The 25,307-nt window shown below is 36.7% G+C and overlaps 3 protein-coding genes across 3 annotated transcripts; 1 reads left to right on the plus strand and 2 right to left on the minus strand.

The window, feature by feature from the left end:
• Nucleotides 1-163: 163 nt before the first annotated feature.
• LOC132143013 (fibrinogen alpha chain) lies at nucleotides 164-1,940 on the minus strand. Its single transcript, XM_059553174.1, has 4 exons — nucleotides 1,784-1,940; nucleotides 1,384-1,567; nucleotides 1,128-1,273; nucleotides 164-793 (listed from the first exon to the last, which is right to left on the minus strand). Exons 2-4 carry the CDS (start codon nucleotides 1,439-1,441, stop codon nucleotides 497-499), a joined length of 501 nt encoding a protein of 166 aa, XP_059409157.1. The 5' UTR covers nucleotides 1,442-1,567; nucleotides 1,784-1,940; the 3' UTR covers nucleotides 164-496.
• Nucleotides 1,941-2,571: 631 nt separating this feature from the next.
• On the minus strand, nucleotides 2,572-5,670 carry fga (fibrinogen alpha chain). The gene is made up of 6 exons (XM_059553652.1): nucleotides 5,538-5,670; nucleotides 5,302-5,412; nucleotides 5,015-5,198; nucleotides 4,733-4,878; nucleotides 3,697-4,504; nucleotides 2,572-3,417 (listed from the first exon to the last, which is right to left on the minus strand). The coding sequence occupies exons 1-6, from the start codon at nucleotides 5,589-5,591 to the stop codon at nucleotides 2,720-2,722; spliced, it is 2,001 nt and encodes a 666-aa protein (XP_059409635.1). The 5' UTR covers nucleotides 5,592-5,670; the 3' UTR covers nucleotides 2,572-2,719.
• Nucleotides 5,671-23,507: 17,837 nt separating this feature from the next.
• lratb.1 (lecithin retinol acyltransferase b, tandem duplicate 1) lies at nucleotides 23,508-25,303 on the plus strand. The gene is made up of 2 exons (XM_059553653.1): nucleotides 23,508-24,125; nucleotides 25,120-25,303. Exons 1-2 carry the CDS (start codon nucleotides 23,592-23,594, stop codon nucleotides 25,270-25,272), a joined length of 687 nt encoding a protein of 228 aa, XP_059409636.1. The 5' UTR covers nucleotides 23,508-23,591; the 3' UTR covers nucleotides 25,273-25,303.
• The last annotated feature ends 4 nt before the right edge of the window (nucleotides 25,304-25,307 follow it).

Consider the following 25,307-nt stretch of genomic DNA (forward strand, 5'->3'; position numbering starts at 1 on the left):
AGCTGGGGGTTTGGTGCCTTGCTTAATGGTCTCACCTCAGTCATGGTACTGAAGGTGGAGAGAGCACTGGATATTCACTCCCCCCACCTACAATCCCTGCTGGAACCTGAGACTCGAACCCATGACCTTCAGGTTACAAGTCCAACTCTTTTTCCACAGGCCATGTCTGCCCCCTGAACTTGCTTCTGCATTGCAACTAAGGCAGAGCCATAGTAGATATAAAAAAATAGTGATATTTGTGATATTATCTTCTAACATTATACATGGAATACTGCACACAAGTTAGATGTAAAGCCTATAATGTAAAATGAAAAAATTAAAATGTAAACATGATATTGGCAAAATAAATGGCACAGTTGTCAAATAAATATGTTGTAAACCGATAACAAAATCAGAAGAAATAAGTAGAATTTGTCTGTAAATTACTTATATATTACTAAACCATACACAATGTCAGACAAAATAATTCCACATAGTATTACAGGCATAAATCTGATTAAATATCTGCTAGGAGTTCATCTAAAATGACCTGATGCTGCTCAATGTCTTCAAACTTTGTAAGCAGCTCAGTGCGAACAAAGGGAATTTTCCGGTAAGAGGGGGACACACTAGGCCGATCAACAGACTGAAGTTTTAGTTTTTTGTTTTTGGAGAATGATTTTCGCCTCTTTGAGATAATGCTGAACTGCTCCATTTTGTTCTCCATAGCTTTGAAGGCATCGTTATCAATGGCATGGTCAAAGGTTTGCTTGCATGATCCTTTGCACGCCCGGATTTTGATGTCAATGTCCACCTTGACTCCAAAAATTAAACAAAAATAAGTCTGAATCAGGACAAAAGTTACATTTCAACTTTAAGCAAATAATGAAATCCCTGACTCAAACGTTTTGACATCAAACGTTTTGAGAGAACATCTGATCAAATATATTGATTATGTGAGCCTGAATTTACTGACTTTCTGGTCAATAAAATAAACAGCAGTGGTTCTTGACCAAGGGGCTTTGATAAACTTCTAACGAGGCAGAAAATACAGTTTTCAGAGATATTTATCCATGCTATTTAGAGGGCTTCGAATACTGACTTTGAAGAAGGTTAAAAATTCTGGCACATGCATCGATTTCGTTTACCTCAATTCGAAGGATTTCATTTATCTGATCCCAGATCAAGTGATGATGCTTCTGTAAGTCTTTTGCAAGTTCTGAAGACCTTTTGTGCAGGAATGTTAAGTTTCTGTGAAGGCCTTCAGCAAACTCAGCATATCTGATCTCCTGCACTGCACAGAGAAAATACCATGAGGCCACCTTATGTAGTTCATCTAAAAAGCCTTTAGATATAATTAGATGTAAAAGCACATAAAATAATGAACCATAACGTTTAACATACTATATGTCTGGATGATAGCTTTTCTTTGTGATCTATAAAACGTCACACTCTTTTGCATTACAGATGAAGTGACGTCCTGATTTTCTTCAATCCTTTCACAAATATCTCTCAGACGTTTCTGAATGTCTTCATCTGTAAGATTAATAAGACCCTCCACATGACACCCAGATGGACATTTATCCTCCTAAAAAAAAAAAAAGGACAATTGATTCCAACAGCTGCAGAATAAGTTTAATAATTTATTTATTTTCCTGTGCTAGAATTAATCATTATCTTTTCCTATATAACTTATAATGATTATATTTATCAGTTAATGTATTTTGTATTGTTAATTTAGGTACTAGTTAATTTAAAACCACTTTTTGGAAGACAAGTGATTTGATTCTCCAAAATAACTCACCCGCTCCTCATCAGAGCACAAAGGGTATGTTGACCGTGCTGGACAGTGTCCAAATCTGGTGTAACCTTGGTGATTATGTTGTTTAAGACTGGATTTCAAGGCCGTACACACTGCAACAAACCACACACTTGCATTAAACTTGATAATAAGGTTTATGCTTCATAGATGGCTAAAGTTGAAAAATGCATTCATATTGAGAGAGTTATTATATTATATGATTGTGAATGATACATAGTGGTAGTGTTGTAGGCTAATTGTTTATTCACAACCTTGGTGTGAAATCATCTTAGAAATTACCAATAATCAATCTAAAGTCAAAAATCTAAGCGAGAAGGGCTTGACTATGGTTTCATATCGAACCTAGTGAATAAGTAAATGGCTTTTATCATTAAACAACGATCAAATGTTGATATCAGAAAGATAATGTGTGGAATTTGTACTTTTAGGGGTATAACAGCTTGTCACTGGGACAATATACTGTTTACTCTAAAGGTGCATATTTGTACTTCAGCCTAGTGATATGTATTCTTAAGGTACAACGAATAACCTTTTGGGATTAAATAAGGTAAAACAAGCTATTGTACCCCTAAATATATGATTTTGCACCTTTTTCAGAGACAGGCTAAAATAAGCTTTATTTATTGAACTTTTTAAGAAAGCAAAATGCTCTGAGCACATTTAAAAGCACAATGTGCTTTTTTGTGGTTTTGAATTAGCTGTAGGATGTCTATTTCCAGAAAATGATTCTGAAAGAAGATACTTTGAAATAAAAACACACATTCCAAAACTTTAAGTGAACACATTTTTATTGGAAACATGAGGTAAGCTGTGGTGTGAAAGTGTACAAGGCAACATGACGTCCTCACATTATGACAAGCAGATCATTCAAAACTATGGCTGTATATCTGTCCTATTCCCCATCCCCTCTTTTCATTTTTAGACAGGTCTGATCTTCATTCTCACTACTTTGAGGGAGTAATCAGCTGGTTTGAAAGGCAGCCACACAACACCATTCTCAATCTCATAAGGGACTTTGGTGCCAGGGTCGTACTGGCCTCCTTTATAGTAAATCCCATTAAGGTTGGCCGACTGGCAATTATTGTACCACCACCCTCCACCATACATCGCCGCACAGTTCTCCTCCCATTTATCGCTGTCCCTATCAAAGGTGCTAAACTTCATGCCAGCATGTGAAAGGAAGGCTCTGAGTTTAGGCTGACCTTGCACTAACGCATCGCCTGCATCACCCATGTAATCTGACACAGTCAGCGGAAAGCCTTTGGCCTCCGAGCCAACTCTAACACTGTACTCTGCGTAGACCTCATTCCCGTCCCAGTCCTGCAGCTCCACTCTTAGAACACTCTCATTCTGAGTGAGAAGGTGTAGGAATTTGTTGCCGATCCAGATCTCGCCCTTACCCTGCTGGTCTAACCGGCCAAAACCATTTCGATACTCCTTCCAAGTGCGATTGAAGTTAACAGACCCATCCTCCCTCTGCTGAACCAGAGTCCAGCCTCCCAATCCAGTGCCCTGATCACAGAAAACCTCTACTACCTCCTCCGACCCAGCAGGCTTTATTTTGAACAGGCCGCTCTGACCGCCTTTTGCATGCTTCTGCAGGATTTCAGCGCAATCTGAAAGAAGATTACACACCTGCTGATTAGAGCAAAGCTGCATTCGTTCCAAAGATCCTTATAATTCATTTTGGGACTAATTACGTGGATTTGTTTCTGGATGAGTAATTAAATGTGACATGTTATTGGAAATTACTTAGTTTAATGATAGTTTAGTCCATTACACCACATGTTTCCAAGATGATCTAACACCGTCTTACTAGTGTTATCAAGATAATTACATTTGCTAATGGTTCACTTGTGTATGCTGCTTGAGTTAAGAGATTCACTCAAGAGTACCTCCACCGACAAAGCCAGCCTTGCGCTCGTCGCGCGATTTCACACTTCGTGCGTGGATGTCGGGTAGATCCTCTTCCACGTCGCCAGGCATGAATGCCCCAAGGTCATCCCCAAAAAATGGGTCACTAGAAAGGGTGGTCTTTGAATAACCCTTGCTTCCATCTGACACGACCGTTTTCGTGGAAGATGACGACGAGGAAGAGGATGAGGATGAAGATGAGGAGAGCCTTTGCTTATCAGTGCCAAGACCCGTGAAGAAACCATCACCGAATTCACCTAGGCCATCTGTGCCATGACTGAGAGAAGTCATAGAATCTAAATCTTCACACCCGGGCCCGCTAGCCGTAACCACAATCTTCTCCACGGGGCCGTCTTTGGTGTGTGTTGTCTCCTTGCGCACTGACTTGGTGCACTGCTTGATGGTGGAGGTTGAGGTGGAGGTATGTGATGTAGAGGAAGAAGCTGAGCCTGTACCTGATATAGGGAACTTGCTAACAGTGGCGGCAGATTCGGCAGTGGAACCCTCCGCCTCCAGAGTAAGCTTCATCTGACCCACGTCTCCAAAGAGGAGCTGCTTCTGCTCAGCTTTGCCTGTTCCGCTTTTATATATGGAGGGTAACACCAAGTCCTTCAACGGCCTGCTCTTCATGATTCCCAGAGAACTAACAGTCTCCACGTTCTGGACACGCAAATTGTTGAGATGGTCCATTTGCTTATCCAGAGTCACATAGCTCTCCCTGTCCACCGAGAACTCACTGTAGCTGGCGCAAGAGCCCTTGCATGTGCGTAGTTTGATGTCAATGTCGACCTGCACCAAGAGATAATATTGGGTGAATGTGCTTCAATAGTAAGTTATGTCATGAAATCAGTGTAGTAAAAAAATTATTGTGGCTTTTGCAATTAAGTATTGTAACTATTTAAGTATTTTCGACTCTCCCTTATAAATATATTTTTAAAATTATTTTCGTTTTGAAAGAGCAATCATACATTTCTGAATTTTAATAAATTATTTTTTTTAATATAATATTTTGCTCACCTCAAGTCGCTGAATTACAACAACTTGATCTTTGACCTGCGACTTCAGAGCGTCCAGTAACCGGAGTTGACGGTCAATTTTAATCTTGATATCAGTAATCCTCTGTCTTAGCTGTTCGGCCAAGGTGGTGTACCTGTTATCATTACCTGAGAGAAAGGAGGACATTTTTTTTTATAATTTCTCCTAAAAATATGTCTGTGAACTTCCACAAATTAATTTCATGCTTGGCATGAATGATCAAAATTTCCAAAAATCAAAGATTGAATCGAAGCATATTCTTACCAGCGCTAGAGGTCAGTCGCTCTCTTAGGTAAGAGTAAGTGTTTTTGGACACTTGATCGGTGGAGCGATACAGTTTCCGGCCCTCGTCCAGAAGACGACGAATCTTCTCAATCTTCTTGTTGATATCGTGGTCAGCTTTGTCCATGAGGCCTTGAACTCGGCAGCCAGATGGACATTTGCTTCCCTGAAGTATTCAAATTTGGTAACTTTAGCCAACTGGTTGGTTTGCACTTAATGAAAACCTTGACTCAATATTTATGACTTAATAAAGAAATGATAGTACGTACCCAGTCGTCATCTGTACACATAGGCCATTCTTTTGTCTTACAGGTGTCTTGTGCCTTGTAGCCGTGTTCAATAGGACGAGCACCTCTAGGGTTCACAGCTGTGTCATCTGACTGAAAAATTTAATAAATTAATATTTAATAGTGTTAATTATTTAAGAATTCAAATGGGTTCAAATGAAGATTGAATAAAGGTAATGTATTGCCTGTTTGTTAGTGATTATTGACAAGAGACTCACCAAAGCAGAGGACACAACCACGAACAGGCAGAGGAGCGAATGTGTGAGCTTCATCTCTGGTCTCTCTGTGCAGAATACAGACTTTCAGTGCTCACACATTCCACATGAACCCTTCTTATTGATCAGCAGATTGACTCATTATTGACCATGTACACTCAGTCCCCGGCCCCCACAGTCTGGAACACGGTATATTGATTTGACCCAAAAAAAAAAAAAAAAATTGAGATGGAGAAAGAGAGATACAAATTACACAATTTTCAACCGTTATCAGCTGGTTTACGGGAATGACAAACTATGTACTTGTACAAGAAAAGGCACAGCAGTATGATATTTGACTTTCCTTAGGAAGCTAAGAGAATAATAGTGGAATATATTTCCATAGCTCATTGTATCATTAAATAAAAAACTATTTGGGGATTGGAGAAAAAGATTTTTTGAAACTAATACTTCTGGTTGCATTAAGCTGATAAACAGTAAAACAATAAATTTAAATAAATGCTGTACTTTTAAACTTTCAGTTAATCAAAGAATGCTAAAATGTATCACAGTTTCCACACAAATATTAAGCAGCACAACTGTTTTCAACATTATTAATAAGAAGAAATGTTTCTTGAGCAGCAAATCAACCAATTAAAATTATTTCTGAAGGATCATGTGACATTCAAGGATCATGCTTGAAATTCAGTAAATTACTTTTTAAAATACATGAAAATATTTTAAATTGTACAAATATTTTATAATTTTATATTTGTGATCAAATGAATAAAGCGTCTGTGAGCATTTGAGATGTCTTTCAAAAACATTGGATAAATTAGGTGTTTATTGCACGACAGCAGATTGTTTAACATTTGAACTTTATTTTGCCCATGTATATAGGGCTGTGAATAAATCATTGCTTATGGACAGATCCTACATTGTATTTTTGCAAACAGGTTGAATCATCATTATAGTCTATGATTTGCAAATTCAGATCAACAAGAAGTGGGAGTTTGCGCCCCATGAGAATCATTTCTGGGACTGTCTTTTCAATTACACAACACAGTGTTTGTTTTGAGTTGTTTTGATGTGCACTTCACTCACATTGCACAATACAGATCAGACCACATCTCCTCTGTTCATGAAAGAAAGCTGGGCACTGATGATCGTCATCACTATGCTTTATGTACATTTTCAGTAAAATCTAAACAGATAAAGATGTAAGGCTACTATGAGGAAATTATGATTTTGGATGAATAACAATTTTGGCTGCCAAACTTTAATCCACACCACCAATAGAATTAATATAAATAAATTACACACACACACATTGTAACATGGGAGCCGATGAGATATGCGGATCTATATGAAAGCTTTTATTGGACATAGCCGTGGTCATAACAGGCAAGGGTCAAACACTGGCAAACAGGTACAGTCGTGGCCAAAAGTTTTGAGAAGTACATAAATATTAGTTTTCAAAAAGTTTGCTGCTAAACTGCTTTTAGATCTTTGTTTCATTTGTTTCTGTGATGTACTGAAATATAATTACAAGCACTTCATACGTTTCAAAGGCTTTTATCGACAATTACATGACATTTATGCAAAGAGTCAGTATTTGCAGTGTTGGCCCTTCTTTTTCAGGACCTCTGCAATTCGACTGAGCATGCTCTCAATCAACTTCTGGGCCAAATCCTGACTGATAGCAACCCATTCTTTCATAATCACTTCTTGGAGTTTGTCAGAATTAGTGGGTTTTTGTTTGTCCACCCGCCTCTTGAGGATTGACCACAAGTTCTCAATGGGATTAAGATCTGGGCAGTTTCCAGGCTATGGACCCAAAATTTCAACATTCTGGTCCCCGAGCCACTTAGTTATCACTTTTGCCCTATGGCACGGTGCTCCATCGTGCTGGAAAATTCATTGTTCTTCACCAAACTGTTGTTGGATTGTTGGAAGAAGTTGCTGTTGGAGGGTGTTTTGGTACCATTCTTTATTCATGGCTGTGTTTTTGGGCAGAATTGTGAGTGAGCCCACTCCCTTGGATGAGAAGCAACCCCACACATGAATGGTGTCAGGATGCTTTACTGTTGGCATGACACAGGACTGATGGTAGCGCTCACCTTTTCTTCTCCGGACAAGCCTTTTTCCAGATGCCCCAAACAATCGGAAAGGGGCTTCATCGGAGAATATGACTTTGCCCCAGTCCTCAGCAGTCCATTCACTATACTTTCTGCAGAAGATCAATCTGTCCCTGATGTTTTTTTTGGAGAGAAGTGGCTTCTTTGCTGCCCTTCTTGACACCAGGCCATCTTCCAAAAGTCTTCGCCTCACTGTGCGTGCAGATGCACTCACACCTGCCTGCTGCCATTCCTGAGCAAGCTCTGCACTGGTGGCACTCCGATCCCGCAGCTGAATCCTCTTTAGGAGACGATCCTGGCGCTTGCTGGACTTTCTTGGACGCCCTGAAGCCTTCTTTACAAGAATTGAACCTCTTTCCTTGAAGTTCTTGATGATCCTATAAATTGTTGATTTAGGTGCAATCTTAGTAGCCACAATATCGTTGCCTGTGAAGCCATTTTTATGCATTTCTTTGCAGGTCACCATGGTTAACAATAGAAGAACAATGATTTCAAGCATCACCCTCCTTTTAACATGTCAAGTCTGCCATTCTAACCCAATCAGCCTGACATAATGATCTCCAGTCTTGTGCTCTTCAACATTCTCACGTGAGTTAACAAGACGATTACTGAAATGATCTCAGCAGGTCCTTTAATGACAGCAATGAAATGCAGAGGAAAGGTTTTTTTGGGATTAAGTTAATTTTCATGGCAAAGAAGGACTATGCAATTCATCTGATCACTCTTCATAACATTCTGGAGTATATGCAAATTGCTATTATAAAAACTTAAGCAGCAACTTTTCCAATTTCCAATATTTATGTAATTCTCAAAACTTTTGACCACAACTGTATATAGAAGGCAAGACACAAGAATAATCCTAGGGCAAGTGTGGGTCTTCGATGAGCAAACAATATCCAGAGGGCTAAGCAACAGGGCTAGTCCAGTATCCAGAGCAAAAGTGTCAAACCACGAATAACAGGGCAAGGCAAGAAAAATACTAAACTATGAAAACTAGAAACTGAAACAAGACTGTGAAAACAAGGAACTGAAACAAGACTATGAAAACTAAGATAACTAACACGGAAAGGCTTTTGTATCGCAGCTATCATATATATTTATATTGTTCTCAGGTGCATGCGATTGTTCTCAGGTGCATGGTGTGATTGTTATCAGGTGAACTTGTGATTGGTGCAATGGATCATGGGAAATGTAGTCCAGGGTTTACTGTGTAGTGTGAAAGTCCGTGTTGTGGATAATGACCTCTGGTGGTGAATTGACGGGATCTTGACACACACAAGACTTAGCAATAATTGCATTTTCCTCTTTACTACCCTTATAAGCTATAGTCCCAGACCCTTATGAATACTTTCAGATATTAGTCTATATCACTTGCAATATAAGCAAACTAAAAATTACAACTTTCACCTACTCATACATAGGATGCAAAAATAAAATAAAATAAATGTTGGATGGCCCCATCACCAGTTTAACTGTTTGAAAAACACATTTAACCTGCACAAACATGTAAAATACTTTTTTGTTGTTGTTTTTCTTTTTACTGCAACAAAATCAGTAAAAAAAAGAAAAAAAAGAAAAAAAAAGAAGAAATTATTTATAATGCTTATTTTTCAGAATGCTTCTATTTCAGAATTTTTCTTTTAGCAAAATCTAGTTAGTTCAAGAATTATTATTATTATTTTTTTTGGTTGATCAGGGCTTGCAGAGCCGTCCTTAGCTGACGCTGTGCTGTGATTGCAGATGTCATTTTAGTATAGTAGTAGGAACCACGATGACATGATTTTGTCCTACACGGATGAGATTGTTTGTGATACGTTTGACTGTCAAGTGCACAACCCTGGCACAACCATATGCCTACAGAAAGAAAAAAGTAATAATTAAACGAAAAAATCAGTTAGTCTCGCGCGCATATCCGAAAGTTTGCACCGCTGCCTTTCTGCAGGAACAATGTTTTATACTCGCACAGTTTCAGTGAATCTGCAACTACTGTCAGATGTTTTACAAGAGACACGTTACAGAAGCAGTAACAGACATGACGCCTCATTAGCACATAAAACTGTTCGTATCGGATGCGCGTCAGGATTTTGGGATGATACTGCAACGTCAGGTATTTGATTAAAATTACTTTACTTCATATGAGTTGACAATGACTCTAAGTTATTATTCCTATGCATAATAGTTCTTGACAAGGACGGACGTGCTCAGAACAAGCGAACTAACGTTCTTTCCGTGTGTAGTTCCTTGAATGTCCACTAGATGTCACCAAAGCACAACGTCACTCTTTCTAACCTTGAAGTCAAAACCACATTTATTGTGTGAAGGGCACAACATTCGATAAAACACATCAAAATAACTGTGTATCTGTAAACATATTACACTTAAAACATTTCTCCCAATTGCTCTCAAGCTCATTTTAGTGAATATAGGTTCAAAAAAGATGTTCAACTAACATCAACAGTGTCCAAACATTTTTATTTTTTATTTTAAACGGCCCTGTTTTATCCTTAAAACAAATAGTTACATATTTGGATTGGGAAAGTATGCTAATGAAATATTCATCAACAATAAATGCCTCTTGATTTTATAATTTTTTTTTTTTATTCAGTCATACATTTCTAAGTGTGGCTTATGTGAACAATTGTCTTAAAGAAACTATGTAAAAAATAACTATCAAACCTTGCAAAATCTCTTCCATGCAGTTCCTCAGCTCATATATGATTTCCTTGTGTTTGATTATCTGTCTGAAATCACCATGTCACTGCTCTCAGCAGCCAAAACCAAAGCACCTGTAAATTATTCCTCCATCCTAAACCTTACCTTAGTATTCATAGCTGGTCTGACCCATGAAACTGCTTTTGTAATAATAATAAATATTTGTAATGATAATAAATTCAGGGTGATTTATTGTGATATTTTATTAATATTTTGATTTTTATTACAAGCTTATTATAATAAATGAATAGAATGTTCTTTTCTTTCAGAATATGGGATATGCTCCTGATTTTGTCCTTTCCCTTTCTTCATTTATTAAGGCTATCAGCAAAAAAAGGTCAACCTTATTAAAAGTTATGCTAAAACTGTGACTCTTTTATGCAGATACATTTTATTTAGATTACGTAATGTGTTTTCTAAGCTGTTTTAATGCTATAATCTAGTCTAAGAAAAACTAAGCTAACCTATATAATATAATATAATATAATATAATATAATTACACAAAATAGTATTTTTGTATTGCAGTATTTTATGGAGATACAATTTATATTTTGTATTTTTAGTACCAGTGATAATGTTCATCTGAGCATTTTAGGTATATTTGGAAATCCTGCAATATAATACAATATAATAAACTAATTTTCTTACATTTTTAATCACTAAATATATATATATATATATATATATATATATATATATATATGTGTGTGTGTGTGTATTTGTCTCATGGGAGCTGACATGTTGACATCACATGACGAGACGAATACTACTCATTTTATCTCAGTAACCAACCTCCTAATGGACACTTTCACTAAATAAATAAATAAATAAATAATATTTTTGCTTGATGCTACAGCCACACCACTAGGTCTCAGTGTAATCCAAGATTAAAATTGTCAGATACATACAGCACAAAAAAAAAAATTCTAGTTTTGAATATTTATTGACTTAGCATTTGAATTCAGCGCATGTTGACTGATAATTACTAGAGTTTAACAAAGTATAAATACTAACTTTCTATTAAAAATTAAACTGGAAATAATGTATCAAAATTTCTACAAGAACATTAAGCAGCACAACTGTTTTCGAGATTATAAATAATAAGAAATGTTAAATTTTCAGCACTAAATCAATATATTAGTATTATTACTGATGGATCATGTAACACTGAATACAGGATTATTGATGCTGAAAATGTATAGTTTTCTATAGTAGTCTATAGTTTATAGTTTATAATTTAATACTACTTTTTACAGTAATTGTTAGGAGTTCAAATTCCTAAACTAAGTATGTGTGATAGTAGTAGAGATTTAACTCATTATAGTATACCCTTACTGAGAAACAATCAGACATTGTTGAAATCTTCTGGTTTGGTGTGTATCCTAGAAAGACTCTTTGACTGAACTCAGGATGATTCAGAGGGAAAGAAACCACTTCCAAAGACCGCCCACAGGATGAATGTGTATTTGGGGTATGAACTACAAGTTAATTACAGCGTGTCATTGTTTCTGTCTGTTATTCATGCCTGGAGCCGGACTGGTGGTTTGTGCATATGAGTTTGTGCATATGAGATTCAGCTTTCTTGTGTCTTTATGTCACAGCCTCCCTATTAAACGGTGCCTGGACATCGGGCGGATATTGTATAGTGACGGGACGATGTGTGGACAGCGCTGTGGTTCTTGGACCACTGATAGATTCGGTACGGTTTGTCACGCAAGAACGTTCTTTCTCTTGTGCAACAGCTGTTGTGCCTCATTCCTCCTCTGTGATGATGTGATGGTAAATGTAACCTCCTTCATCAGCACAAAACAACACCAGAAGCAAGTAACACACCAGCAGCATGTATTTTAAGAAAGAGTCAAGTTTACTTTAGCATCTAAAGGGAGATTTTTTTTACTTAATCCAAGAAGAAATTCACATTCAAATTCAACTCAGCGATTTTCTTGTTAATTCTATGTTGTTGCTATGGTTTTTAATAGTACTTTTGTATGTATATATATATTTGTACACATGTATTTGATTTGTACGAGTGTGTGTGTATATTAAATGCGGTAAAACATTTTACACATAATTTTTCACCGCAATTAATTAATCAAATTAACATGTTAAATTACCATCCCTAAATTTATATAACAAAAAGTGTGTGTGTGTGTTCAGTGGTGGCCAAGACACTTTAAGAGATGTACCCGCAAAGCTACCTGATAAACTATGCGCAAATATGAAAAAGCTGCTTTAAATGCAAAGAATTTATGACAGCATCCTAATTTTACAGCATTTTTACACAAGTGCCTAATACTTTTAACAGTTCTGTAGCTTTGCAGGTACCGTATGTGTCTTGAAGTGTCTTGGAGACATTGCCACTGTTCTTCTGGATGGAGTCTGTCTCAGTTTGTTGTTTCTTCGTGTTATTCCAGACAGACTGGATGATGGTGAGATCAGATCTCTGTGTGGAGCACTGGCTGTTGTCAGACTCCTTGTGCAAACAAAAATCTCACTGGATTATTACAATTAATGGCAAAATGAATGTTTGAAAATGTAAACTGATATTTCCTACTGGCACACAGCAAAAGATAGAAATAATTGGCTTAAAACTTTTTTTTTTGTTAGCTGGTGAAAATACTAGCATTCTAATATTTTTATTATAACATTTTTGTTAGCTTTTTTTGGACAGTTTGCATGGGACTGCAATAACTATGGCCTGTTGGCTGTTGGAAGGTACTGTAAACTATGAGCTCTTAAAATGAATGTACACACACACATACACTGGTACAATGTACAGTATCAGACAAGTCTGTCTGCTCAAAACACAGATCAGCAGAGGCTGGACAATAATATGTACACTATACTCTGAGGTGAACATAAGGGTAGACAGCCATGCATGATTCATTTGTTTTTGTCGTGTGGTGTGAAAAACCATTCAGCTTAAGAATATTTGTGGTTAACCACATTTATGTTGTTAGTCAAGTTCAGTTCCTGTTTTGATTGCTGTGAAATTTCATTAAACATTTTTTTTCTGTTGCAGTCATTTCAACATGTTCTTGACTCCTTGACACTTCAGATGTCTTGTATCCTTGAGTCTAAGATCACTTATTTTATTATTATTTTTTTATACTTTTTAACGGGAACTTTGAATAATTTGACTTCAAATACATTCTCACCTTATTTTATTTGATTTTCAGGGATAACATGGGCTTCCCAGTGGTGAAATGTTCTGCTGATGGTTCATTTACACTGCCTAAACCTCCAAAAACCGGTGGGCTGGTTTAATTTGGTACAGTGGCAAAGCAATTAGTGTATGAAATTGGAGACCCACAGCATTACCTCCTGACTGATGTCACATGTGACTTTTCCAGTGTCACCATTACTGAGATACCATGTCAGGCGACTTTTACTGGATTGTACACGCATGATTGTTTCTGATATTCATGCAGTACATGGCACATTTAGTAGATCCAGTAGAAAATCCTCATGCAGTGATCAAATGGTTGCTTGTTTATTATCTCTAAATGTCTGACTCAGAGACACAACCCATTGACTTTACACTAGACTGGCTACCTAGAGCCGGTTCCAGCTATCTGCTATAATCTGCTATAACCTTTGCAACCTCTTTGATTTAACTAATGTTACTTTCTTTGTCACAAAACTTCACTCTCATTGTCTGTGTAATCAGTAAGTTAATGTATGTACACTTGCTTGATTTGATCTGAAGTAAAACGGTTGAACATTTAAAACTCTAGGGCAAAGCCAATACCTCATAAATTCTCAGACTGTCTTTATATGTATTTACATGTGGATGGAGGAGCAGTGAAAGTAGATGGTGCCAAAGGATCACCTCCGTCAGCTGACTACAAGGTTGGTCAACATTTCTGCATTGGTTGGTTGAAGTCAGTCTTTCAACTTAAGTTTAATTGTCTTTTTTTATGCTGTAATCAAAAATGTATAAATTAGCTGCTTTTGAAAATGGTTATTGGTTATATTTTGTCTTCTTGAGGTTTGTGCCACATATATGGATGGGTTCAGGCCAATGGCAGTTTGTCCTGTTGTTGGTCCGAGAGCTGTGGAAAAAGCCAGAAGAACAGCAGAAAGCATTATTAAAAGGTTGGGAGTCTATTCTGAGTGATTTCATAGGTAGAATAGTTGATATAAGGTTGATTAAGACAACTATAGATTAAATATCCTAAATAAAGATGGTTAAACACGGTGTTTAAAAAGTTTTTAAACCCCACTAGCGAATAAAATTGTACTGTATTGTGAAATTATATTAAGAAATCCTGTATCTGTAGGACCCAAAGAATTTTCAAACAGCTGGGTTTGTAGGACTAGTCAACATTCAAGTTTTGGGTGCTGAGGACACATATGGACCACATTCGGTCAATAGCCTACAGTAGGCTGTCTGGTCCTGTTTTGTTGAAAATCGTGTTTAACAATTAGTAAACAAATAACCTGCAGCTTTTCAGGCTGTTCTTTATTGTGCAGAGTCCTCGTGAGGCTGTGGTTTGGATGGCTGTCCATCACAAGCAGAAGAAAGCGCAGAACGGTGGCACCAGCGGGGACAGGCATGGGTGAGCAAAAACCTCAACCCAGTTTTGTCCTACTCTGTTTCCAAACCTCTTAAGTTAAGCTCCCCATTCATTTAAAGCCAAAGAACATTTGAAAAACTTAGGCCAATATGTAATTTCTTTCTTTCTTCAGCTCCAGGACTCACAGCTATTGTGGGAGGGCGACCAAGAATGTAAGTGTTAGTTAGCAGTTCTTGAAGTAAAAAAACTGTTTAGAACTACACATAAAAGTGTACCACCAAATGATGCATGTTGGTCAAAGCCGAAAAGGGGTTTTCAAGCATCAAAACAATAAAAGCTATATTTTTTTCTTTGTACAGTACATTAGAATGTGTCCTATTTTTTTCTTCTTGTTGTTTTTTTTTTCTTATGAAAAAATAATGACTAACATAAATTTTAACCGTGACTTCCAGTGTAACAGTAGTTTATATATCAAAAAACCATGGCAGGCATATTTAAAACATGAATCATTGATGATGACATTAAAAGTCTGTTTTTAATATAGTGCAACCCACAAAATCAAATAATTTGTAATTTTAAATCTTTACAGATCTTTGCCAATCTTTTGTAAAGAAAATCAATTGCCATCTTTTGTAAATTTAATTTGATGCAGACATCTCAGCTTTGGTCCATGTGTATATTTTAATATCTATTTTGTCTTTCTAGATCGCCAGTGCTGAAACCTTTCTTTTTCCTGCACCCCAAAGCAGATCTGGAGGTGTTGCTACTATTATTTTTCTATGTACTATGATAATACCAATGAATACGGTAATATGGTGTCATAGTATATGGTGTAATCACGTAAACTGGCTCACATTTCTTATTGAGATAAATGGGAAAAAGTGACCTCATTATCCTGAATTCATGCTTTATCAAATCCAATGAAATCTAAAAGTTCATTTACTTAACAGGTCAATCTAAGTGAATTGGACAGAATATGGAAATGGATCAGTTAAAGTATTCACATCGATCGTTGAATGAATGAGCCTTAATTGGCGATTTCAGGTGCACATTTATGTGAATGGGGGGCTTGTGGAGACACACAGAGAGGCAGTATTAGAGCCTTCATTCACTGAAGGACACGACCCTTCCCTCCAATCAGAGGAAAATAGCCCAGCACCCACAGGTACCCTGACGATTGTACGTACTGTATGTGAACTACTATACTGTATAGTGTTCATGGAATACATACATAGAAAACTTAGTAGGGGTAAGAAATGTATACTTTTATTCAGTAAAGATGCATTAAATTGATCAAATGTGACAGTAAAAATATTTATAATGTTACAGAGGATTTCTATTTCAAATAAATGCTGCTGTTATTTACCTTTCTATTCATCAGAGAATCCTTAAAATGACTTCCACAGAAATATAAAGTGGCAAAAACGGTTTCAATATTAACAATAATAAAATGTTTCTTGAGCACCAAATCAGCATATTAGAACATGTGACACTGCTGAAAACAGTTATTTTAAATTGCAATATTTCACAATATTGCGGTTTTCACTATATTTTGGATCATATAAATGCAGCTTTGGTAAGCATAAGGAACGTGTTTCAAAAGCATTAAAAACAGTAGTGTATGCAATTATGTGGTCACATTTAAGTTGGAAACATAAAGGAGGTTGTCTGAGCACAATGAACAATGGTGGCAGCCCTGACTGTTAAGCTCCACAATTACACTCCACTTTAAAATGTTCAAGTAATGACAATAAATAATCAAAAAGTTCCTTTGTTAATGCATTAATATAGATGGTAACCAGTGAATCCTAAGGAAACAGCAACGTTTCTGTGCAACATTTCTGTAACACTTTAGTACAGAGACCAATTCTCACTATTAATTGTTTATAAGCATGCCTATTATTAACATATTGGCTGTTTATTAGCACTTATAAAGCACATATTCTGCATGATCATATTCATCCCTAATTCTACCCACCTCACTAACTATTAATAAGCAGCAAATTAGGAGTATATTGAGGCAAAAGTCATAATTAATGGTTTGATAATGGCGAGAACTGAACCTTGAAATAACGTGTGACTTACATTTCTTAATTCTTTAGTAATTTGTTCAAAAACAGTCAGAATATGATGAAGATAATATTTCTTCCTCCTAATTTTTTCCCAGATCAGAACATAATCTGATTTTATGAATGACAGACACTTTTGTGTATCAAAACATTTTTTTCCACATGGAGACAATCATTCAATGTTTGATATGACCTAGTTTAAGGTGGAGGTGGATGGAATGTTTGAGCAACAAACTCAGCTGAAAGAACTGGTTTTAAGCCTTGTTTTAAGGGCCAATGTGCTTGTTCTACCAAGAGGTGGTTTTATAAGATCCTTTGCACTGGAATCCAAGGCTGCTTGTTTTCCCAGAGTCCTTTACTTTAGGTTCTCTGAAAGACACAACCTTTGTAATGTACTGGCAGTGTTTTCTCGAGTCTTTTTTATCTATCTGCCACTTCTCAGTTGCACTAAACAAGCAGCTAAACCCTTTAAATAATCAGGGACATCCTTTCATTGGATCTAGTGTTTGAACGCACGTAAGCCGGACCGTTACGCACACACTCGCATTCATTCACAAATACTCAAGGGCCATGCACACAAACACAGGAGGTCTTAAATACAAATGAACACAATACAAAGCAACATAGTCTGTGCACTTTTTCTTTTCACTCTGTTTCGCTTTCCTTTCCTCTCAGATCTGCACAGACACAAACAGGGAGAAGAACCTGGAGCCACGGTCATTAGAGCATCACAGAGGGCTGATTGTAACAGAAGCTTCTAATGTTTCCGAAGCCCAAGGGCTTTTTCTGAGACAGAAAAACTGATTATATGAGATGTAGCTAATGATAACCAGATAAAAATTAGACTGATAGATTACTGATTAGATTAGATAACCAGGCTTGCAACACCCTGGTAACTCCTAAAACACACCAGGGTAGCCTCTTTCATTTTCTTCAGTAAAACATACACCACTGTTCAAAACTTTGTGAGTAAGGCTTTTATTTGATCAAAAATACAGTAAAACTGCAGTGTTGCACAATATAATTACAATTTAATTTCTATTTTGATATTTATTTAAAATGTAATTTATTCCAGTGATGCCAACATTATTTTTTTAGCAGCCAGCTGCTTAATTTTTCTGTTGAAACCATGATCCCATGTTTTTTTTTTTAATTCTTTGATGCATAGAAAGTTCAGAAGAACAGCATTTCTTTTACATAAAATGTAATTATGTTAATTATAAATTTCTATAATTTCTATTTCTTATAAATTTTTTATCATTTTAATGCATCCTTGCTGAATAAAAGCATACATTTCTATAATTTAAAAAAAATTGTACTGACCCTAAACCTTTAAACGATAGTGAAAATGCTTATTTTTATTTGCTTATTCCAATTTAAATGATCACTTGGATCAAGTAGTCTGCAAGTTGACTGAGAGCAAAACTGTCTTTGAATAGGTTCAGATGCTTACTGTTAGTTCTACCTGTCAAATGCTAAATTTAATTATACTGAGAACACAATTGTCTCTCTCGTTCTCTCTCTCTCTCTCTCTCTCTCTCTCTCTCTCTCAGATCTGCCCTCCGGCCCACATACTTTCAGACTGGATGAGTTAGCATACACGTGCAGTGGAGACAAAGGGGACTCCTCAAACATCGGTAAGCGTCTCCCCATGTGCTTTCACACGCAGTGAATAATATTTCAACGATGAGACAATTTGCTTACTGCATGTCAGTGTCATAACAAAAAAGCCATTCTGGCAATAAATGTTGGAAAAATCTGGGACTAGACCATGTTCTTTGACCACAAACCACAAATAACAGCCCACTGTCTGCAGTCCCAAAGGCAACACTCTCTTGCGATGTGGCAACCTGCCCTAGTCTTAACTTCATCTTGTGTGACGGGTGGTTATATGTTGTCCACAGTAGACAGAGAGTCTATGTTTTTCAAATTAAACTACTGGAATATCAGTATGTCAAATCTTGTCTGTCTCTCTATCTGTCTGTCTTTCTATTGTTGTATCTATCGTTCTGTCTATTATTATGGTATGAATCAAATATTAACGGTAGATGTTCCACAGTTCTCAATGTATCAGTCTGTTGATCCATATATATTTAAATCTGTATGTGTAACTTATGTTTTTAGGGGTTATTGCAAGACATCCACTGTATTCCCCCTATCTGAAAAAGTGTTTAACTGCTGAAGTTGTGGAGCAGTATTTCCAACATTTGATCATAAAGGATCAGACTGATCAACCCTCCATCATACGGTAAGAAGAAATAAAATAAAAAATTTGTAGTAGACAATGGTGAAAGATGTTAATGGTTTAATGAAAAAAATTCAAAGATCATTAAACATAATGTAATATCTTGTAGCTTACTTTTAATAAAATCATTGCTATAGTTAAAGTCTGAAGCTGTAAGGAAGTTAACATCGCACAAAATAAACATTGTAACAGCTTTATATTGAGCTACTCCACATCTGTAGCCTGTGCGGCTTTTTTAAGACATGCGTGTGTTTGAGGGAGAGAGAGAGTCCATGCATGCAAGCCCCTTGTTTTATGGGTTGGGGAGAACTCCTTTGGTGCCGCTAATGAGGACCACCTCATGCTGAGGACTGACATGTCTAGAGAGTGTGGTGTGAGCTAATGCACAGATGTGTGAAAACCGGGAGGGATCTCAATTAAAATAATGTATTTCACATGTTTGCGGTGGCTTCCAGGTACGAACTGCCCGGCATTCATGGTCTGAACTTTATTCTTCCAAACTCACTTGGAGGAGGAGGGTTGGCATCACTGCACAGCCACCCTCAGGTAATACACACACACACACACACACACACAAACACATTCATTCATACAAACTCGCAAAATGGACACAGACACAGACCCAGAGACTTCAACTGTTGTGGGTCTTTTTGAAGGTTAAAAAACAATAAATAAATAAAAAGTGTAGGGGAAAAAGTAACTTAAAGGATGAAAACCATATGAGATCATTTGGGTATGTAGCTATTTACTACCTTAAAGAAATGGTCCCAAAAATTTTATTATTTCCTCACATTGTATGCTTAGGTACAAAGTTTGTGTCAGTAAGAATTTAATACTTTTATTCAGCAAGGATGCATTAAACTGTTCAACGGTAAGAGTAAAGAAGTTTATAATGTTACAAACGATTTCTTTTTAAATATACTTTCTATTCATCATTCAAAAAAAAAAAAAAAAAAAAAAAGACACAAGTTTCCACAAAAATATTTTTTTCCACAGAAACAACATTGATAATAAGAAATGTTTCTTGAACACCAAATCAGAATATTAGAATGAAATTCAGCTTTGCCATCACATGTATAAATTACATTTTAAAACATTAAAATAGAAACAAGATATTTTAAATTGTAACAGTATTTCTAAATATCAAGTGTTTTTTTCTGTATTTTTAATGAAATAAATGCAGAAGAGAGTAAAAGAGACTTCCCACGAAACATTTAAACATTTTACAAACCTCAGAGTTTTGAATGATAGCATTATTATCAACATTTAGAAAAAGTTGAGAAATGTACCAGTTATATAAATCTCTCACAACATTGTGTTACTTCATGTTTTAACTAGCATTTCTAAAAACGTGGTATTGTGTGTGTTTCTGCAGGGAAAAGCCTACAGGCAAATGGTACTTGACTACAAACTGAGAGCCTTACCTGATTTGAAATCGCTTGTCGATCGCTTGTCGAGGATTGAATGATAACAGGGGTTTTGTTGAGACTTTAAAAAATGGATAGTGTCTGTAATGTTTGAAAATGCCCAGATGAATTATATTATGAATATTATGTTTCTGTTTTAGTTTGCATCTACAACTGTTCAAGCTATTGCAGTGAATCAAAATGTGAACTTTTGTAACATATAATGGTGTCTTTTATCAGTTTGACATGTTATTTTGTAATTAATACTCATATGAAAGATATTGAATGGGCATTTTAAAAAAAAAGTATTTTATCAGAGAAAACTAAATAAAGAGCTAATTGAAGCTGAATGACAGTTTTGGTGGGTTGTTGTTGAACATGCAAGCACTTTGATATGCAGTGAGGACATTAGAGAACGACATCCTTTACTAGTTGTGTTGAGTTGGCCACGTCTAACAGGCGACGGCAAAACAATAAACCCTTGAAGTCTAGAGGCACAGCGTCCTCTCATTACCTCTGACCCCTATCGACACAGGAAGTCAGAGAGCAAAAGGTTTTTCCTATTCTGATGCCTGTATTTACTGTTGAGGATACATGTGTGTATTCTAAGAAAGCAGAAAAAATTACTTTAATGCTGCAGGGAACAAAAGTGTACTACTTGATCATTGAAGTAATGTTTTGAATGATGGTCATAAATGTTCCAAACTCAACTACCTCATGCATTTTTATTCAACGTGACGTTAACACATTCTTTTATCAGGTTTTATGGGAAATCGTTCAAACTGGGATGTTTTGACCTGCATTAACATGTGCTAACAGCATGACCTCAGTGGCGCAGAGTGATCGATGGCAAGTGAAAGGCGAGACATGTGAAGAGTTCATTTGTCAACGACCGACAGACAGATCCAGCAGTTCCTCATTGTGCGCAGCTTCTTGGCTTCATCTCAATGCAACAGAGTGTCATTCACATACACGCTCACATAAACTGAAATCACTTTCTCTCAAAACTCACACATTTATCACAAGCGCATTCAGCTACCACATACAGACGCTGGGATGCTGGGGGACAAAACAGGGAAGGAAGATAAATGGCTTGTCATTTATCACCCACTATCTTTCAGCGCTCCACTGCTGTTCAAACAAGCAACAGCCTCCAGTGAGAACCGAATAATCACTAATCACTCAACATTCAGCTTTTGCCCTCACTGGGACACTGATTTCTCCTCCTGTCCATCATCGCTCTCCAACTAAACTGAACCTCAGAGGGAGGGCAGCTTTAATCCTTTCTTAATCTCTGAGTAAAGACTGTTTTGCATCATTTTGCTAAAACTTTACCACTTAAAAGTCCTCTAAAGCGAAATGTGGCTTATAAACTTTGCATTAAGGATTAAATGGAGCTGGACTATTTACAAGACAATCAGTTGTTTTTATTCTATTTACACACTCTTAGTTAGGACCATTAGTGCTATTGGTATCATTAGTAGTGCTGCTGAACTCGTGGTGAATAAAAGCCAATTCTGTTTTGGAAATATGATGGCTGGATTTCTGGGGACTTTTAACAAAGTGCTGACATGTGCTGTGTCTGCACATCCTGCAAACTGGTCTGTTGGTAAAAGGAGCTCTTGTCTGGTGCGGTCTGGGTGAACGTATTGAGGACTTTAATTATTGCCACATGGCACGAACCAGCTCTTAACCTCAAACTACCGTTAGCCAAACTTTTTGCTCTCACTTTTTCCACATTCATCAACTCTGCATGCACCTACATCAGAGAAAGTCCAGACACCCCTGGAGCTCTGAGACCTTCTGTTTAACTAGTTTATTTGTTCGTTTTCCAGCAATAGCCCTATGATAAAATAAATAGATTTGCAGAACAGAGTATGAGTTCAGAAATATGTTATTAAAAGAGAAATCAGTAGAAAAATGTTTATACTTTTAAAAAGGCTGTAAATAAAAATATTGTTTGTATTATTAGTTGTTTTGTTGGAGTAGTAGTTGGAGTGTATTTTTCATCTACTTTTACTTTTCTATCACTGCTTTATTTACTAGAGCTTTTGTGTAAAAACCAAAACAGGATGGCATTAAAATGCATTGTGAAATGAAATGCACATGCAAAATGAAAATGAATGCTATGTATTTTTATTTATTTCATATATTTATTTGGGTCCTCATACAGTGGCATGCGAACGTTTGGAAAACCCTTGCAGAATCTGTGAAAATGTGAATAATTTTATCAAAATAAGAGAGATCATACTAAATGCATGTTATGGTTGTGCATGAGTCCCTTGTTTGTTCTGAACAGTTAAACTGAGAACTGTTCTTCAGAAAAAATCTTCAAGGTCCTGCAGATTCTTCAGTTTTCCAGCATCTTTTGCATATTTGAAACATTTCCAGCAGTGACTATGATTTTGAGATACATGTTTTCATACTGAGGACAATTGAGGCACTCAAACACAACTATTAAAAAAGGTTCAAACATTCACTGATGCTCCAGAAGGAAACAAGATGCATTAAGAGTGAAAGGTGAAAACTTTTGAACACGATGAAGATGTCCACATTTTTCTTATTTTGTTGAAATATATATATATATATATATATATATATATATATATATATATATTTTTTTTTTTTTTTTTTTTCCATTTAGTTCTGCCCTTCGTAAGCAACAGAAGATACTTGTATGTTTCCCGGAACACAAATTAAGTACAATTTAACTTGATCTTCAAATTCCAAAAGTTTTCACCCCCCAGCTCTTAATGCATCTTGTGTCCAGATTATAGGTTACATTTCACCGTGTATGATTAGGTAACTTAAACTTTAATTGTACCATTATAATACTCTTTTTGTTCCGTTTAGATTTTTTCGGCTCTTCAGTAGCGCATCATCATCGGCCAATAGTCTTTCCTCTAGCGCAGTGACGTCACGGCGGCCCGGTGCTGCTTCTTAGAATAAAAAGAAGCGGGGAAGAGAATCCCGAGCAGCACTGCAAAATGTTAGATTCTCTTGCTTTGCTCTTGGAGAAAACATTTCTTCTCGCGCATTTTAACTTTTTCAGCCCAGCTTCACCTAAACAAGAGAGATGCGCAAAGCGCCGCGAGGACAGCACTTATTACCAGCGCGGGGATCTGCTGGAGGTTCCTCGCACTTTGTTCACTCATTTTGGCATTTATCTCGGTGACAACAAAGTCGCGCACCTTATGCCTGACATACTACCGGCTCTCAAGACCAACAAGTCTCAAATCCAGAAAGTTGTGACGAACAAGAGATTGCTGCTCGGTGTGCTCTACAAGTACGCTTTGGTGCGGGTCGACACGGTGGAGGATTTTGCTTACGGGTCTCCTGTTTTGCTCAACACGATGGATACTAACGTTACCCTGAGAAGACAGCCACTGGCCGCTGAGGAGGTCGCCAGAAGAGCCGAGAAACTTATCGGTCATTTTCCGTATAGTCTTCTATGGAATAACTGCGAACATTTTGTCACGTACTGCCGCTACGGGACAGCGGTCAGTCTGCAGACCGAGCAGGTAAACGTTAAACGCGGTCGGCTACCATCAGCACGTTTATCTTGTCAATCGACCCGTGCATACTCCAGATAGTAGATTGGAAGTTAATGATTAAATTATACAAATTTATCGAATTTCTGCTTCAAGGGACCTTTCATTAGTTTCAGCAAAAAAAAAAAAAAAAAAAAAAAGGCTTGGTTTAAGGCTTAAACGGATTAATATGAAACCTAAATTAATTTATGTAGATGATAGGCTGGGCATATAACGTTAGTTTAAAACAAATAACTTAAGTATATTATGTTAAAAACGAGTTGGTGACTAATAAAATGTATTGTCTTCTTTAAAAAATATTATAATAAAAAAATGACTGAAATGTCGAAAATAATGTTATTTTCATTATTGTCTTGTTTTATATTTATTTATTTAATTTTTTTTATTACACATATCACGAGCGCCCATACCCCGCCCCCATACGTTTTTAAGTTTCTTGTTATCTTCCATATGACATAAACGACGTATTTTTGTTTTTAATATTATACATACATTTATTATCACAAGGCCACTTGTTTACAAACAAAATGTACAAACGAATTCCTAAATGACCTTAAAATAAACTTTTTAAAAATGTTTTCAGCTATTATGCGTACAGATAGATATAAAGTGCTATTAAAATAAAGTATTAGGCTACCAAAAGTTAGTATTGAAGTTTCCCTGAGATGCTCTTTTGAAGTGCCATATTGCGTTTAGTGCTGGGTGTTCCCTTTTCCACCTCTCTTTAATTTCTTGCTCCAGTCTCCAGTGACAGCGTATATTTTCACGTCATTTGGCTGACCGAGAGCTTTTCGGAAAATCTGGGTCATTTTAGCGCAAAAAGAAACAACGGCTTCTTTCAGTGGCAAGTGGGTTTGGAGAGATAGGCGCCCAGAAAAACATAGCAGCACAGTCTCAGATGCAAATGATTGCTTTTGGTTTTAGCGCTTTGAATCTCACCTATTCCATTTCTTTCCCTCAACAGTTCTGTGAAAGTTTAAAATCAGTAATCCGGGACCAGAGGAGTGTTCTTCTGACCACTATCATCGGAATGCTTTCCATGTTTTTTCTTGGAATAGCGCCGTCCACCGCACTTCCAACCTTTATCATTCCTTTCATCTTGTGGATGGCTGGATAACAGACACTTCAAATCTAAACGCTTATGAACTATTT

The sequence above is a fragment of the Carassius carassius genome, chromosome 7, assembly GCF_963082965.1.
Source record: "Carassius carassius chromosome 7, fCarCar2.1, whole genome shotgun sequence".
Classification (NCBI taxonomy): Eukaryota; Metazoa; Chordata; class Actinopteri; order Cypriniformes; family Cyprinidae; genus Carassius; species Carassius carassius.

What these genes read in the sequence shown, in the direction of transcription:
- LOC132143013 (XM_059553174.1), bottom strand. Translation starts at nt 1,441, where the DNA reads ATGCAAAAGAGTGTGACGTTTTATAGATCACAAAGAAAAGCTATCATC. An exon ending in AGCTATCATCCAGACATATA is followed by an intron (nt 1,274 to 1,383) that starts GTATGTTAAACG and finishes TTCTCTGTGCAG; the next exon opens with TGCAGGAGATCAGATATGCT. An exon ending in ATGAAATCCTTCGAATTGAG is followed by an intron (nt 794 to 1,127) that starts GTAAACGAAATC and finishes TTTGGAGTCAAG; the next exon opens with GTGGACATTGACATCAAAAT.
- fga (XM_059553652.1), bottom strand. Translation starts at nt 5,591, where the DNA reads ATGAAGCTCACACATTCGCTCCTCTGCCTGTTCGTGGTTGTGTCCTCT. An exon ending in TGGTTGTGTCCTCTGCTTTG is followed by an intron (nt 5,413 to 5,537) that starts GTGAGTCTCTTG and finishes TAAATTTTTCAG; the next exon opens with TCAGATGACACAGCTGTGAA. An exon ending in TGTGTACAGATGACGACTGG is followed by an intron (nt 5,199 to 5,301) that starts GTACGTACTATC and finishes TGAATACTTCAG; the next exon opens with GGAAGCAAATGTCCATCTGG.
- lratb.1 (XM_059553653.1), top strand. Translation starts at nt 23,592, where the DNA reads ATGTTAGATTCTCTTGCTTTGCTCTTGGAGAAAACATTTCTTCTCGCG. An exon ending in TCAGTCTGCAGACCGAGCAG is followed by an intron (nt 24,126 to 25,119) that starts GTAAACGTTAAA and finishes TTCCCTCAACAG; the next exon opens with TTCTGTGAAAGTTTAAAATC.